Below are 14522 nucleotides of genomic sequence, written 5' to 3'. Positions count from 1 at the left end.
TACCTCATAGGATTAAGAGAATAAAATGAAATGCCATACAAACTTAACAGAGTGTTGGGCACATTATAAGTACTCAGTAACTGTATACTATCATACGTATTATGATCTGCTCCCTGCTATCCTCTCCAGCTCCATGTATCACCAGGCCTCCCCATCTCCCCCTGCTCCAGGGAGAACTCTAGCAACATTTAACCAGTTTCCCAAGGTATTTTCTCTCTCTCCTCTGGCCTTCCATAGATTAACATTTCTGCTCGAAATGCTTCCTATCTTCTTTCCCTGATACCTCCCATATCCTGACTAACATCTGTTTCTTTAGGACTCAGGTTAGAAGTCACTACTTCTCTATCATTGGTTGGATTACCAGCCAGAGCTTACCTGTATCATACACTTATCATTCCATAATTAGCTATTTATATTATAAGACCTCAAAGCCCTTAAGAGCCGAAACTGTGCGTTATTCAGGATTATATCTCAAATGTTTAAAAAAAAAAAAAAAAGGGCTTCACATATAGAAAAGTTTTTCTACATAGTTTTTCCCCACTTTTTTTTTTTTTTTTTTTTTTTTTTTGGTGGAATACTTGAATCCTGTCTTGCACTGCTTCAAAGCTGGCTGGGCACATTCCTAAGAAGCCAAGGATTCCTACCCACAACCCCTGGATAATGTTCAAAGGACACAGACATCTGCACCTGTCTAGGACAGTTCCTCACATCCCACTCCATACCCCTACACAAGCTTGTGCAACAGGTATAACAATTCCCGAGGAGGACAAAGCAGAGGCTGAAAGATGTTCAACTGGACCATAAAGGCCCCTATATCCCCTCTTTGGGACACAGGGCCTGGAGAACACCTGAGACCTGCGGAGAAGTGCTGTTAGCTGCTCACCTGGTAGATATGGTTCAGTTTGAAGTGTTTGAGGAGGAGCAGGAGCAGGGCAGAAATACTCTTTACAATGATCTCCTTGTGTCTGTTCACATCGATGCCCAACTTCATGCTCTGGAGAACAGTGATGCTACAATGGGGAGAGGAGGAGTCAGTGCAAAGAGAGGCTTAGAGAGAGGCCTACAAGGACCCAGGTATTCGAGTCAGAGACAACATATACAAAAAAGCCAGAACTTGGGCGATCTGAATTTCTGTGCTAGGGAAACCTCCAGAGTTCCCACTTACGAGCTCCTTTGCTCTTTTGGCAAGGGTTCATCACGTGGCAACATCCACCCACGTACCTATGCAACCAGTCACTGGCACTGATGTTGCCCTGCAGACCCTTGGTTTTGAGCTAAAAAGGAACCCAACAGAGAGCATTGCAGTGGAAAGGGAAGAGACCTCTTTGGAGATAATCCCTATGAGTGTTAACAAGGTGGGGTGGGGAATAGAGAGATGCTGTAGACAAAACAGCTAGCATTCAGCAGCCAACCCAGTTGAAGCACTCACGGCATCTCCTCAGGCAGGACATCTGCCAGGATATTGATAGAGTCTGTCTTAGCTTTGGAGGTGGGGGCTGCAGCCAGCAGAATCTTAAGTAGAGCAATCTAGGAAGTAGAAAATGAGGAGATCCATCTCTGTCCATCCCATTCAACAAGGCTATTTTTCCACACCTCAAAAGCCTTATGAGAAGTGTTTTAACGCCTTCTTCTATTCATTCTTCAGTAACCAAATATCCCCAGCCTCCAGAAGGGCAAACAGGTGCCCAGTCCTGAGAGACCTGCCTGTGACACTGAGGAACCAGAAAGGAGCTATACGCTGTCCTGCTTCAAGACTGCTCTTGAGGAATAGAGAGGCAATACCTAGAAATAAGGTGAGAGATATAAACACAATCTCACCTTCTCTAACACTTTCCTTCCTCTGACCCTGACCATCAGCATCCTCACCACTCAGTCTGACGCTATCTAGGACATGACAGACCATGGCCTTAGAGGGACTAGGGTACTTACTTAGAAGGAGGGCCCCCAGTACATCCTGCATGGACCCCAAATTACTCTCCACCTTTTCCAAAGAAGGACTTGGAATTATAGCCAGATCTTCCTTCCTCTTGGAGAAGCCTTGAGGAAAGCTCAGAATTCTAATGTGCTAGAGAATGCTTTCCCTCAGGGGTGAAGGCTCAGGGAACAAGCTCAAATAATGGACAGGTCAGCTTGAAATGGTTCTCAGCTGTCTGTTCCTGGGGTAGAGAAGGGCAGCTCTGGCCCGGCTGTCTCCTTACCATGTACTGAGGGAGGCTGTAGAGCATGCCCTGGTAGAGGATTTCACATGGCGTTTCTGGTACCACCTCTTCCCCCTACGGCAGGAAATACAGTTTTGTCCAGGTCATTTTCCAGTTGACCATAGGCTACGTTTTCTTAGTTGTGAAGGGTGACATGAAAAGACAGCTAAGCTGGGAGTCAGATCTAGGTTCCTATCTAGCTGTGTTAACGACTCATAGTATCACCTTAGGTAAGTTTACTTCCTCTCGGGGTCTTAGTTTCCTCTACTTTAGGATCACTGGGATGGTCTGATATCCTCTGAGGGCTCTTCCAGTCCTGACAATCTATAATTCTGGTTTTCCCGTTATCTGGAATCAATACAGAATTCTTCTTTCCCCATCACATGTTGGATCAGGAGTCAGAACACCTACCTAGGAGTTGGCTCAAACCACTGCTTTTCTGGCCACACGTGGGCTTAAGTCAGGGTGCACATATGCCTGGGACACCCCACATAGAAGCACTTCCTATGGTGTCACTCTGAGGCCATCCAAGAGCTCTGGAATATTTGGAAGTGAGAGGTAGGTAACTCAGCAGAGAAGGCTGATAATATTGGGTAGCCCATGGCCAGAAGAGCCAGGAAGGAATATTAGGAGGGAAGCTTTTAAGTAGAAACCATTTTCTTTCCTTCTCCAGTAGCCCCTACTACATCTCTTCCTCCTGTATGACCAGCCCCCTTGTCCACAACTCTCTTTGTCCTTTGATGACCCCATCTAAACCTTTTTATCAGAGCAGGAGGACCGGGGCCTCGGGTATTTGTGGGGCTACTCAGGTCATCGTCATCTTTGGCCAGTTCAGTTCCTCCTCCCACAAGGTACCTCTTTTCCAGAGCAAGGGTCACTGCCTTGAGACCCTGAGGTAGGGAGGAATGACCTGGCCCCTGCCATCCCATATAACTCAACTGCTGGTTAAATGGGCATTCAATAAACTCAGGCAATAGATCTTTAGGAGAGCAGGTTGCCTTCCTGCTCTTCCAAAAATCTATTTCCTACCTTCTCTTCTGCCCTGTCCTCGAACCAATCCCCTCACCCCCCAACCCCTCAATAGTTGCTAACCCAGCCTCATACTTCATAGAGAAAACAGAGGCAATCAGACGGTTCATTTTCTCAACACCAAATATACTAGGGTCTCTACCTTCCTTCTTCTTCCTTTTTTTTTTTTTAAGATTTTATTTATTTATTTGACAGAGAGAGAGAGATCACAAGTAGGCAGAGAGGCAGGCAGAGAGAGAAGGGGAATCAGGCTCCCTGCTGAGCAGAGAGCCTGATGCGGGGCTCAATCCCAGGACCCTGAGATCATGACCTGAGCTGAAGGCAGAGGCTTAACCCACTGAGCCACCCAGGCGCCCCTCTGCCTTCCTTCCTGACATGAAGTGTGAACCACGTTTGTTCTGTTAAAGGCCGACCCACCACTTGGGCTGGGGATCTCTCAACCCTTCTGCTTTGTCAAATGGATCAGTTCTGCAACTGTCTCTTCTCTTCCAGATCATCTCTTTTAGGACATAAACATATTCCAGTGTCTTCTAACTTTAAAACACTTTCCTCTGACCCCACATCCTCCTTCAGCCACCATTCCATTTCTATCCTCTCTACAATAAAACTATGTTGTCTGTGTTGACCATCTACCTCCTTTCTTTACATTCCTTTTTCAACACACTCCAACTAGGCTACAAGCCCCATCTCTTCATTTGAGGTTGCTCTTATCAAGGTCACCAGTTATTTTCATGTTGCCTGATCCAATGAGCACCTCAGATCTTACCCATTTATCAGCAGCACTTGACACAGCTGATCACTCCCTTCTTGAAAAATTTTTTCTTAGCTTTTATAGTATCACAGTCTCCCACATTCTCTCCCACCTCACTGAGTGTTTTTCTTACTCTTCTTTTTTGGCTCCTTTCCTGACTCATCCCACCCGCAACACAACTGGTGTGCCCCAAGACTTTGTCCAGGATCCCATCCTCTATCTCTATTCCCTCCCTGGGTTATCTCAGTCAGTACTATGGCTTCTAACACTATCCATTAAGTCAAGAGCTCCCAAATTTATTTCTTGATGAAACAGAACCCCCCATGTTTCATCCTGCTTCTACTCTTTTCTGGTAAAGTCTTTACACAACAGCCAATGGTTTTAGACAATGTAAATCAGATTATGTCATTCCCCTGCTTGAAATCTCCAAGAGCTTACTTCTATATTGTGAAACAACTTCGCAATCCCTATCTTTGCTTACAGGTCCTTTATAAAGTGGCCGCAGATCACCTCCCTGACTCCATCTCATACAACCCCATCCCTCACCCCTGTGTTCCAGCCATAGGCCTCCATTCACTACCCCGAATACTCTGAAGTTGCTCTCATCCTTATTAAGGCTATTCTCTTTGCCTAGAATGCTCTTTCCCCTGATAGTCCTATGGCCAGGTCCTTCTTGTACGTCATATTTTAGCTTAACTGTCACCTTCTCAGAAGTCTACCTATCCTGACTTCCTAATTGAAGGTAGTCTCCTACATGACAGATGCCTCTATCATGTCATCCTATTTAAATTTTCTTCATTGTCTCTCCCATTCTTAATTGTCTTGTTTCCTTAATTACTTATTTTCTTTTTTCTCTAACTTTAATGTATCATGAAAGTAGGGACCTTTGCCTTGCTTCTTTGCCTTGCTTGGCACATAGTAAGAGCCCAACAGTATGCACATATGCTCTGTGACAAAACTGCAGACAGATTTCCTCCTGCCTTTGTCCTGCACAGGACCCCCTTGACTTACCAAAGACATGGGGCACTTCTCTAGATCCTCCTCATTCTTGATCTGAACATCTGCAATGGAGATGTACTTGTGCTGGGGAAGAAAAGACATCAATTAAGAGTCTGAGGTTACTAAAAAAATTTTTCTTTTTAATTTAAAAAAAAGGGAGGGTGCCTAGCTGGCTCAGTCTGAAGAATGTATGACTTTTGGTCTTGAGGTTGTGAGTTTGAACCCTGTGTTGAGTGCAGAGATTACTTAAAAAAAAAAAAAAAAAAAGATACTGAGGGCCCCAATCATGTATGTACCAGCCTCTTGCTTAACTTCCTCAATGATAAGGAAATGTCTTGTTTATGGGTTGTCACCCCAAATAGAACATAAACTTTGAAGGTAGGAGTCTTAACATTGAGTCCAGTGCTTATATACAGTGTCTGTGTTTATTCTATGTTCCTATATTTGTTGAAGAGCAGAAATACTATGTTCCTATATTTGTTGAAGAGCAGAAATATCTTCAACCAAAGGGCAAAGGGAAGTAAAGAAGAGTCCCATGCCCCTGGACCACTACCCTGAGAGTTTTTCTGCGTGTGAATATGCTTTTGTGCATGTATATGGAGTGATGATGGAGTGAGGGAGAGTTCAAGGTCTGTGCAAGAGATGACTCTTTTTACTCTTTGCACTCATATATACTTTGGATGCAGAACAGACTGCTACTAATCCTAGCCTTTGGGAATTAGTGGCCCTATAGGAAGAAAGAAGTGAGAGGAAAGGAAGCGAGGAAGAGGAAGAGAGAAAGAAGGGTGGGAGGAGGGAAAAGGCATGAGAGGAAGAAAGGATAACTTTTTTTATCTATCTGAATGGTTAAGTAGGTTATGTATGGTTAAGTAGGAAGAGACTTAATTTCCTCCTCTTTGGCCAGAATGCCTGAAGGAGAAATACAGAATGTGTCTGGTAGAAAAGCCAATAACTAGGATGTTGGTAATCAAACTTGCCTTGATGGCTCCCTATCCCTGAAGACTGAGAGCCCACCCTGGTCACCTGCTTTAGAGTCTTCACACTCTCGTGGATGGGCCTGGGTAATCCAACCAAGGTATCTGTGTCCCTGTGAAATGTGAGATATACCAGATCATAACTATCAAAACTTTAGAGAACTACTGATGCATCACTGACCTCTACCTCTGAAACTAATAACACATTATATGTTAATTAATTGAATTTAAATTGGAAAAAAAAAAAAAAAAGAACATAGAGAACCACTGATATCCCCCGGAGTTACATGGACCATACCACTTTCAACATGTGGTATTCTGGATTTTTCTCTTCAAGCTTCCAGGCCCCCCATTATTGTTTCAGGACACAAAAAGAAAAACGCCACATAGAAATGTTCCTGAAAATTAGGATTTTTGTATAGTCTTTTGGGCATTTACTTTGTCAGGGAGTGGTAGGTTCCTTAAAAGGGCAGAAACAAGGCCTTCTCCATTTTGTAGAGCTCAGCCAGTGTGAGGAATTCATGGGGGAGGAGATATGAGGGAAGACTGGATCTATTCTGACCATATTGCTTCTTCACAGAATTCTGGCCCATTAAAACAGGAAGGACCCCTAGGGACAACACTCTCATGAGGAAATTGAAGCCCAAGAGGGAAATGACTTGTCACTCAAGGTCCTACACCTAGGTAAGAACATAAGAGTTCTTCTAGGAAACTGGAAGGAAAAAAATTCCATTGCACCAGGCCAAAGTCATTAGGAGATGTCCATAGTGTCTCTAGGTTACACCACAACTAGCAGGCAACATCTCTTTTTCCAGCCACCCACTCCTCTGGCCCCTTAAGAACCACTTTATAGCCAGTTTTGACCATCTAGTCACTTACTGCCCCAGAGTGAATCCGATGAATTTGTTCCTGCTCATCTCCAAGAAGTGCTCAATGTCCTTCTGTCTGAGAGGACAGTGGAGAGACAATTCCCAGAAAAGGAAAAAAAAAAGGCAAACCTTGAGAGACAGAATGTTTCTGAGCTCCTAACCCTTTGAGGAGGATTAGAGCAGTGGGGGAAGATAGCAGCTAACAGAGAAAACTTCAAACCAGGAGTTCTGACTTCTAGCCCAGCTTATGGAGGCTTGAACACATAGACCACTGCACCCTAGGACTTCAGTGATTCTAGTTCGAAAACTTGGGGTCCCCAGAGTTATCAAACCTACCTGACCTTTGGGGCCCAGGGTAGGCCCTTGGGAAAGGCCACCCGCTCAGCAGAAAGGGATGCCTGTGAGGGTGGAGGTGGCACCAGAGGGTCTTGCTCTAGCAAGTCTAATTCTCCATCCAAGGTTCGCTCTCCATCACCAGCAGAGTCCTCTTCCTCCTCTGTGGCTGGCTCCTCCGTCTTAAAGAGATCTCTTTCATTGTAGATGTCCAGGCTGTCCTGCTTAGTGAGGAGTTGCTGGGCGGGGGTTGGGATGGTAGAGAGAACATGTACAGAGGTCTTACTCTGAGCATCTTTGTTTGACGTCACCCTCTACCCATAAGCTACTAGACTTCAGGATACGTGGGGTAACAACCCAGCCTTTTTAAGAATATCCCCTTCCCCACTTAATCTATCCACCAGGCCCAATCCCAGGACAAGCACCTCTCAGGCAACCAAGTCATTGACTGGGGAACAAAGCATACATAATCCCAAAGTCAGTTACTTAGCTTTCAGAAAGCATGGATTTTTTCCCCCCAGCACTTTACTTCCTAACTATGTTCTGCTTAGGTGAACATTCAATTAGTTTGCCTTCTGTGAGCTTATACCAGCTGGCTGACTGAGGAAGAGGAGGACAGAGGCTTGCTGCTAGGCAGAGGGAAGCAAGTTTGGAATTTTAAACCTTGTTGAAGAAAAAATGATTGGACAGAAATAGGCCAAAAAGTTAACAGTGACTGCCTCTGGTTTGTTAAGCTTATGGGTGATTTTCTTTTTTCCTCCATTCTTCACATTTTTATATTTCTTCCAAATTTTGTACAAGGAGTATTGCTTTACAAAACAAAAAATAAAGGTTGAAAAAAATTACATTGCTGATTGTGTAGACTGGATTACTGAACATGACTGACCTGTCACCTGTAACTGGTGAACTCAGGTACTTCAGGGAGGTTAGTTTGTGGGTACATGGCCAAGTCTCAGTGCAACCAATCATTCTGATCTTCCCAGGCATGTGGACTATACCTGGAACACTTATCAGTCACCTCCTAAATGTAAGCCTCTGGCTCCAGGGCCAGACAAGAGCATGGCTGGCTCAGAGTAAACCTTGCTGTCAATAAAATGACACGTGCTTCACCCCGGGCATGTGGATTTGCTGGGAGCCCTGTTCAGGTGATCTGGGTCCCTATCTTCAGGATCATGCCCTAACTGGTGTCGGGGATAACTCCAGGCATACCAGGTCTGGGCCAATGACCCTGTATTAAGATATGGATCTATGAGGTAAGATCACAGTGTTACCTCATGATAGCCCAGGAGCCTGTGGAGCCGCGAGACAGAGGCCAAAGTACAGACTCCAAGGTTTCAGGTTGGTTACCGGGCAATTAGAGGCAGGATGAGCCTCGTCATTTACTGCCCTTTCCTACCTCATCCAGAATAGCTCAGAATCTTAATTTTTGGCCAACTAGTATCAAAACACCACTATCTGCTTTTAGTTCTTACCCTTCGAGAACCACGGCGGCCTCGCAGCTTAGATGGTGGTGGTGCCAGCTGAGACTCCCCCAGGTCGAGGGTGTAAGAGGGTGGGGAGGCGGCACGCATGCTCTTCACCACCTGGATACTATCTTCAGCCAGTGGAGGCAGTCCCAGTTCTGCCCGCTTCTGTACTTTGAGCACCTGTAGATGCTCAAATCCACCGAGGGTAAACTATAGCATAAACAGGAAAGGGGCAGAGGAGAGGAAAAGAGGGAAGTCAGAAGAAACAAGATCAGGGAAATGTGGATGGAGAGGAAGAGCCACAATCTCCAGTCCCGTTGGGCCCCCTTCTTAACTAAGAAGTAATAAAACAGGAAGGGGCAAATGTAGTTATTATTCCCAGTCTTAGGATCTCAGGGGTCAGGATAAAGCATTATTTACTGACTCAGGGCTGGAAACATCACCAGAAATTAGGAAAGGGACTCCTGGGGGCTTCCAGTGGAAAAAAAAAAAGGAAATTGTGTCCCCCTTTTAAGGAGCACAACCAGATGCTATAAAGCCCAAGTCACTCAATTTCTCCTGCAGTCAAAAGGTGATTCCACCCTATGAAGCTTGCTCTGGAGGGTATGTTGTTCAGGCAGTCCTGTGGAGTGGGAGCCAGAGATGAAGGATCAGATTTAATAATTAGCAACAAAGCTGTAACCATATACTTGTAAAAATTCATTTTCTTAAGATTTATCTATTTATTTTAGAGAGATAATGTGAGCAGGGGGAGGGGCAGAAGGAGAGAAAAAGAGGGAGAGAAGCAGATACTCCACTGAGCCTGGAGTCCAATGCTAGGCTCGATCCCACGAACCTGAGCTCATGACCTGAGCCAAAATTAAGAGTTGGACACTTAACTGAGCCATCTAGATGCCCTAGGACTTCATTTTTTTTTTTTTAAAGCAAATCCTCTTTTTATCTGGATGGAGGACAGGCAATAAACCCCATATTTTGTAGCTAGAAAAACTGAGGCACAGACAGTTGCCTGATGTCGCTCAGTACAAGCAGAGTCTAGATCTCCCAGCTCTCAACTAGTATTCTTTCCATGAAATGTCAGTTCTACCATGGGAAGGTACAATGACACCCCAACTCACAGAGTGACATCTCCTGTCAGTCCAATAGAAACAGGTAACCTGCTCTGACACAGAACATATGATTTCCCCCCTTAGGCTAACAGCTGCCCTATTCTTCTGCCTAGCTCCAGCCTCCTGGAATCAGACTAGAAGAAAGTGAGGTGGCAGAGGGCACTGCTGATCTGAGGAGATGGGAGTGGAGGGGGGTGGTGGATCAGCCACTTACCATAACCACCTTCCAGAGCAAAAGCAGGACCTTCTTTATGGGGAAGTGGGGAGCCAGGCCACTGCAGAACTTGGTAACCATGGAGAAAAGCAGAAGGGCAAAAGGTTCCTCATTATGCATGGAGAAGCCTGGGGAAGAGGAGAGAGAGAAGTGAGAAAGTGAGGATAAGAATGCTGAAACCCTGTCCTTTTAACCTGCTTCTGGACACAATGAGGAAGGCTCTCACCTCCTCCAAATTTGAGTACTTGTTCCTTAAAAGGAGGCTTAGAAAGGCCCCAGGGGGAAGGGCAGGAAGGGAGGCCATGGAGGTAAAATGGCTTAGCTCCCAAGATTGAGGGTGGATACCAAACTAGAAGTAATGTAATAAAGATGTTGCTTTTTGGCTGAAGGACTCAAAGCATTTCATTGATTACAACTCACTTTCCCACATCAGTCTAATATATTTTAAAAATCCCATAGGCCTTCATATCTTATCCCTGTCTGATGACATCATCAATATTTTCAAGGTGATTCAACTCATTTTTCCATGTGAGATTGATGATGAAATGCGAGATGGATGGCTATTTCTATTTTATAACCAAGGAAACCAAGGCATAGAAATGACACGATTGGTACTAACTCATAGACACAAGGGAAGTCAAGCCAGGTCCTCATGCCTGCCACATAGTATCTCTGCCCTAAAAGAATGGATGCTAATTAGGAAATAGGAAGGGGGAAGGAAAGAAGGGAGGAAGGAAGGAAAGCTATCTGTTTCTTCTCTGCGCAGATGCTATGCTTCCCCTCCACAATCAGCATCTCATCCCTACCCTTCCTCAAGTACCACTTCTTACTCAATTCGGTGCGGAAGGTCTCCCGTGCTGTCCTCCAACGGCAGGAGTCTGTCTCTCGCTCCAGGCGAATATTTTCCACCAATAGGTACATGACACTCAGCAGCACCCTGGGGTTATAGAAGGGTTGCAAGAGGTTCCCAAAGCAGCGCCCAGCCTGAAGTCAGAGACCTCAGGGATGATCTCTGTAGGAGCCCAACCCAGTGGAATTAGCAGCTACTAGTAGTCTGGGTGCATCTGGGACTCGGACAAAGAGTAACCCATTGCTAACTATCCCCAGTTCCAAACCTAGGGCCAGCTCCATTTACCTGAGCTCTGTGCTATCAGCAATGGAGATGGCTGGTTTCCGAAGAGCACTGCTACAGGCCTGACTGTTGCTGCAGTGGGAAGGAAGAGAGAACAGGAACTCATAAGGCCTCTTTACACCCTGTGTCCCTACTTATTATATACACAAATGTGAGTACCTGCTATTCCCTGGCTATGTAGCTAAAAGAAATTGGTCTAAGGTAAAGGAACCCACCAAATTCCTCTGCCATTTCAGTAAACCTTCATCTGTGGTGACGACAGACAAGGGCAGGGTCTGTGACAACCCCTCCTCTTATAATCCACGCTGTGCCTAGCACTGTGCTGAACACAAAATAGATGTTAAGCAACCCTTTCAATCTGCCCTCTTTAAACTCCTGGGTAATAGGCACGAGATAAAACGAGGGATCCCTATAGTGATAGCGGCAGATAAGGCCATCTCTAGAGCTATGACCCACAAGGGAAGAATTGGGCATAGCAACAGAAACTGGTCCTATCCCTCTTCGGTCATGTTCTCAGGTCGAACAGTCTCCTTCGTGGATTCCAGAGTTAGGCTGAGTTGAGAAGGGCACCCACCTAGGATAGGACCCTAAAGCCCAGGACTGAAGCTGTAAGTGGGGCAAAAGCTGTTGATGAGTCCAACCTCAGGGAGGACAGAATATCAGAGAGCATGGCTGGATAGAGGGGAACTGTCAGGAAGCTTTGGGCTGAGGTGTGAAGAACCCCTGCTCCCACAGAGGTCTCTATAGTGAGGGAATCAGCATAGGACATGAGGCACGCTCCAAGGAAGGGGGTTGTCTAGGCCAGTTCTTCCCTAAGGTTTCTCACTCGATTTCCATGTGGAGTAGCTCCAAGAAGGCCGAGAAGGTCCCCATCTGATAGAGCAGGAAGCAGTTGTACCTGGACCAGTGTAGTACATCGACCTCTGAATCACATTCCCCAAAAGTGCCTAAAGAACCAGACAGTGTCATATGGGGTTGAGGTGAGAGGGATATCCAATTCTTTCCACCCTTCCCCATGATCTTAAGACTATCTTCCAACAACTTGCCCAACAATTAGGCTGACAAAGGTAGGGCAAGGGCCCTCCAGAACTTCCCTGAATAAGGCAGGAAAGAGGAGAAGCAGTGTCCAGAGTCAGGTCCAATGTGCTTATCACTGGCCTGTCTTAAGTTTGAGTTCCCTGGGAAGCAGATCCAGAGAGAAGGATTCAAAATGCAAGTAGTTTATTTGGGAGATGATCTCAGGAACCATTAATAGGAAAGTGGGGAAGTGAGAGAGGGAAGAAAAGGCAGCTAAAGAGCTGAAATCCAGGTTGGGGGAAGCTCTGGGAAACAGTGTATGTTTTATACCCCTCAGAATCATCCCACCCAAGAAGGGTGAGGTAGTTGGGCTATTCATCCACTAATTCCTGCCATTCACTGATCAGTGCTACTGGACTAGAGGAGCACATTAATTCCCTAGCACTTCCTGCCTACCCTATATGGACTACAGAGAAAGCCCTTAGGTAAAAAGTTAAAGGTACTAGCAGTTGGAAGTTGGCCAGAGCACCAGACCCAAGAGATATGGTTAGGTACTGCCTTGTTTGCTACAGTCTTCCCTTTACCATTCTCCTACCATTTATTATTTTCTTTAATAGTTTTGATTTTGTTTTGTTGGTTTTTTTTTTTAGCTCCCAGCTAGTTGGTTCTATCAATAGTCCTCTTTTTATGATCTCAAGGTGTACTTTTACTATTCCAGTTAGGTTATCTCATTTCTCTTTCGAATACCTGGCTGTTAGGTCTCTTCTGGGAAGGTTTTTGCAATTAATCACACCGAGTTCTGATCCCAATTACCCACTGCATCCATTCCTGCTGCTATGCTGATTTGAACCCTCTAAATGTCAATGAGAAATAATGCAGAGGGTCCATGTGTGAGTATGTGGCACTCCACTACCTCCCCTCAGTGGAGGTTAGAGCCATAGCTGAAGGAAGTAAGCCTCCGTGCTCAGCTGGTGGTACACTAACTCTAGCCACACTGACTCTCTTACTAAGTCTCCACATATGATTATAGCCCACATGCAGGAAAAAAGAACTTTATAAGAAATCTTGCCATGCCTGGTAAGATAAAGGCCAGTTCCAAGGGATCCAGAATAGTACCCACCACCATCTCCTTAACTTCCTTATAAGCATCAGGTTACTCCTAGCACTTGACAAGATCTGTCCCTGGGAGGCAGCGACCTTGCTTTCTTAGCATGGCTTGTCTCATCTTAGTCCTGATAACATTTCTCTCCCTAGTTTTCACCTATCTCAAGCTGGCAAAGGTGGCCACTTGCCTTGGGCCAGGTACAGAACAGCCCGGGCCACCTTCAGTCGCCGTTCCCTACTGACCACCTCCAGTCGGTCCAGGAGTCCCATCACATAGGCCTTCTGGGCATCTTCCTCCAATTCCAGCCACTCCTTGCCCTGCACTGGGGAAAGAAGGCCATACAGATCCAGTGTCACCTTTTGCCTCCCCTTCCTAGAAAGGCTCCTGATAACATATCCACCTCTGATCCCAGCCCCCAACAAATTCTTCTCTTCAAAAGATTTCCTTATTTAGCTGAGAAAGAATAAGAGATTGGAAAAGTAAAGAAACCCCAAAGTTCCGGCTAAACCCACTCCGCAGTCCATCTTTCCCCATATCCCCTTTATTCTCCACACAAAGCCTACCTATTCTGTCCTATCTCTCTGCCTTTTCAAGGAGTTCCCTTTCTCCCTATATATCCAATTCCTATTCATCATTACAGGTCCAATACTAAATTACCTCTTTCCCACTAATGCTCCAGCCAGAAGATCTGTCTCCCAAGATATTTCTCCCCTCCAATTCCCCCAAGATACCTTTTATTTCTTTTCCGATACTTACCACTTTCCTTTTGTCCTCAGTTAGTTTTGTGATGTACACACTTCCCCTCTGCCACTGGACTATAATCTCTTTGAAGATTCTGCAAATTCACCCTCACCCCTGCCCCCTGCATCTTGCACAAAACGGTACTCACCACACGTCTTCTTGAGTTGCAAACTGAATTCACTGACCAAGTAAGGAAATGGAGGTCTGAGACGATCAGTGTGGACACATGAAATTATTATTAGATGCTATTAGGAGTGAGGCAGAGTTGGAGGGAGGGATTGAATGTTAAAGTCAAGGACTACTCTAGGCACAGAGTTCAACCAGGCAGCAGGGCACCAGCCCAGTCCCCATCCCTCTGCTCTCTGTGCCTCTTATATAAGTGAAACCGACCAAGCTCAGGCTTCTCCTGCTCCCATTCCATGGCCTCTCCACTTGAGATAAAGGAAATATCCCATATGCAAGAAGGGATAGAGAAGTGGTAATGGAGAGGATGAAGAAGAATCATACTTTGTTTTGGGCTTTTTCTAGATCAGGCTAGGATATCATGGGGGGTGGGGAAGAAAAGCAGGTCTCTATGAATAAGAATCT

The 14522-nt window shown here is 45.5% G+C and overlaps 1 protein-coding gene across 1 annotated transcript in view; it reads right to left on the bottom strand.

Moving 5' to 3' along the window:
- STRIP2 (striatin interacting protein 2) overlaps positions 1 to 14522 on the bottom strand; it is a 47843-nt gene that overhangs the window by 22445 nt on the left and 10876 nt on the right. Inside the window, exons 4-16 of the mRNA XM_080818558.1 lie at positions 13381 to 13515; positions 11898 to 12018; positions 11075 to 11143; positions 10770 to 10876; positions 9940 to 10067; positions 8626 to 8829; positions 7157 to 7392; positions 6831 to 6896; positions 6001 to 6064; positions 4990 to 5061; positions 2199 to 2273; positions 1430 to 1527; positions 884 to 1010 (exon numbers count right to left, since the gene is read on the bottom strand). Coding sequence (XP_080674684.1) covers positions 884 to 1010; positions 1430 to 1527; positions 2199 to 2273; positions 4990 to 5061; positions 6001 to 6064; positions 6831 to 6896; positions 7157 to 7392; positions 8626 to 8829; positions 9940 to 10067; positions 10770 to 10876; positions 11075 to 11143; positions 11898 to 12018; positions 13381 to 13515 — 1502 coding nt within the window. The remainder of the gene's footprint in view (positions 1 to 883; positions 1011 to 1429; positions 1528 to 2198; positions 2274 to 4989; positions 5062 to 6000; positions 6065 to 6830; positions 6897 to 7156; positions 7393 to 8625; positions 8830 to 9939; positions 10068 to 10769; positions 10877 to 11074; positions 11144 to 11897; positions 12019 to 13380; positions 13516 to 14522) is intronic.

This window comes from Martes martes (assembly GCF_963455335.1).
Source record: "Martes martes genome assembly, chromosome: 11".
Classification (NCBI taxonomy): domain Eukaryota; kingdom Metazoa; phylum Chordata; class Mammalia; order Carnivora; family Mustelidae; genus Martes; species Martes martes.
Note: the sequence above shows the minus strand (reverse complement) of the source record. Positions and strands in the feature narration are given on the sequence as shown.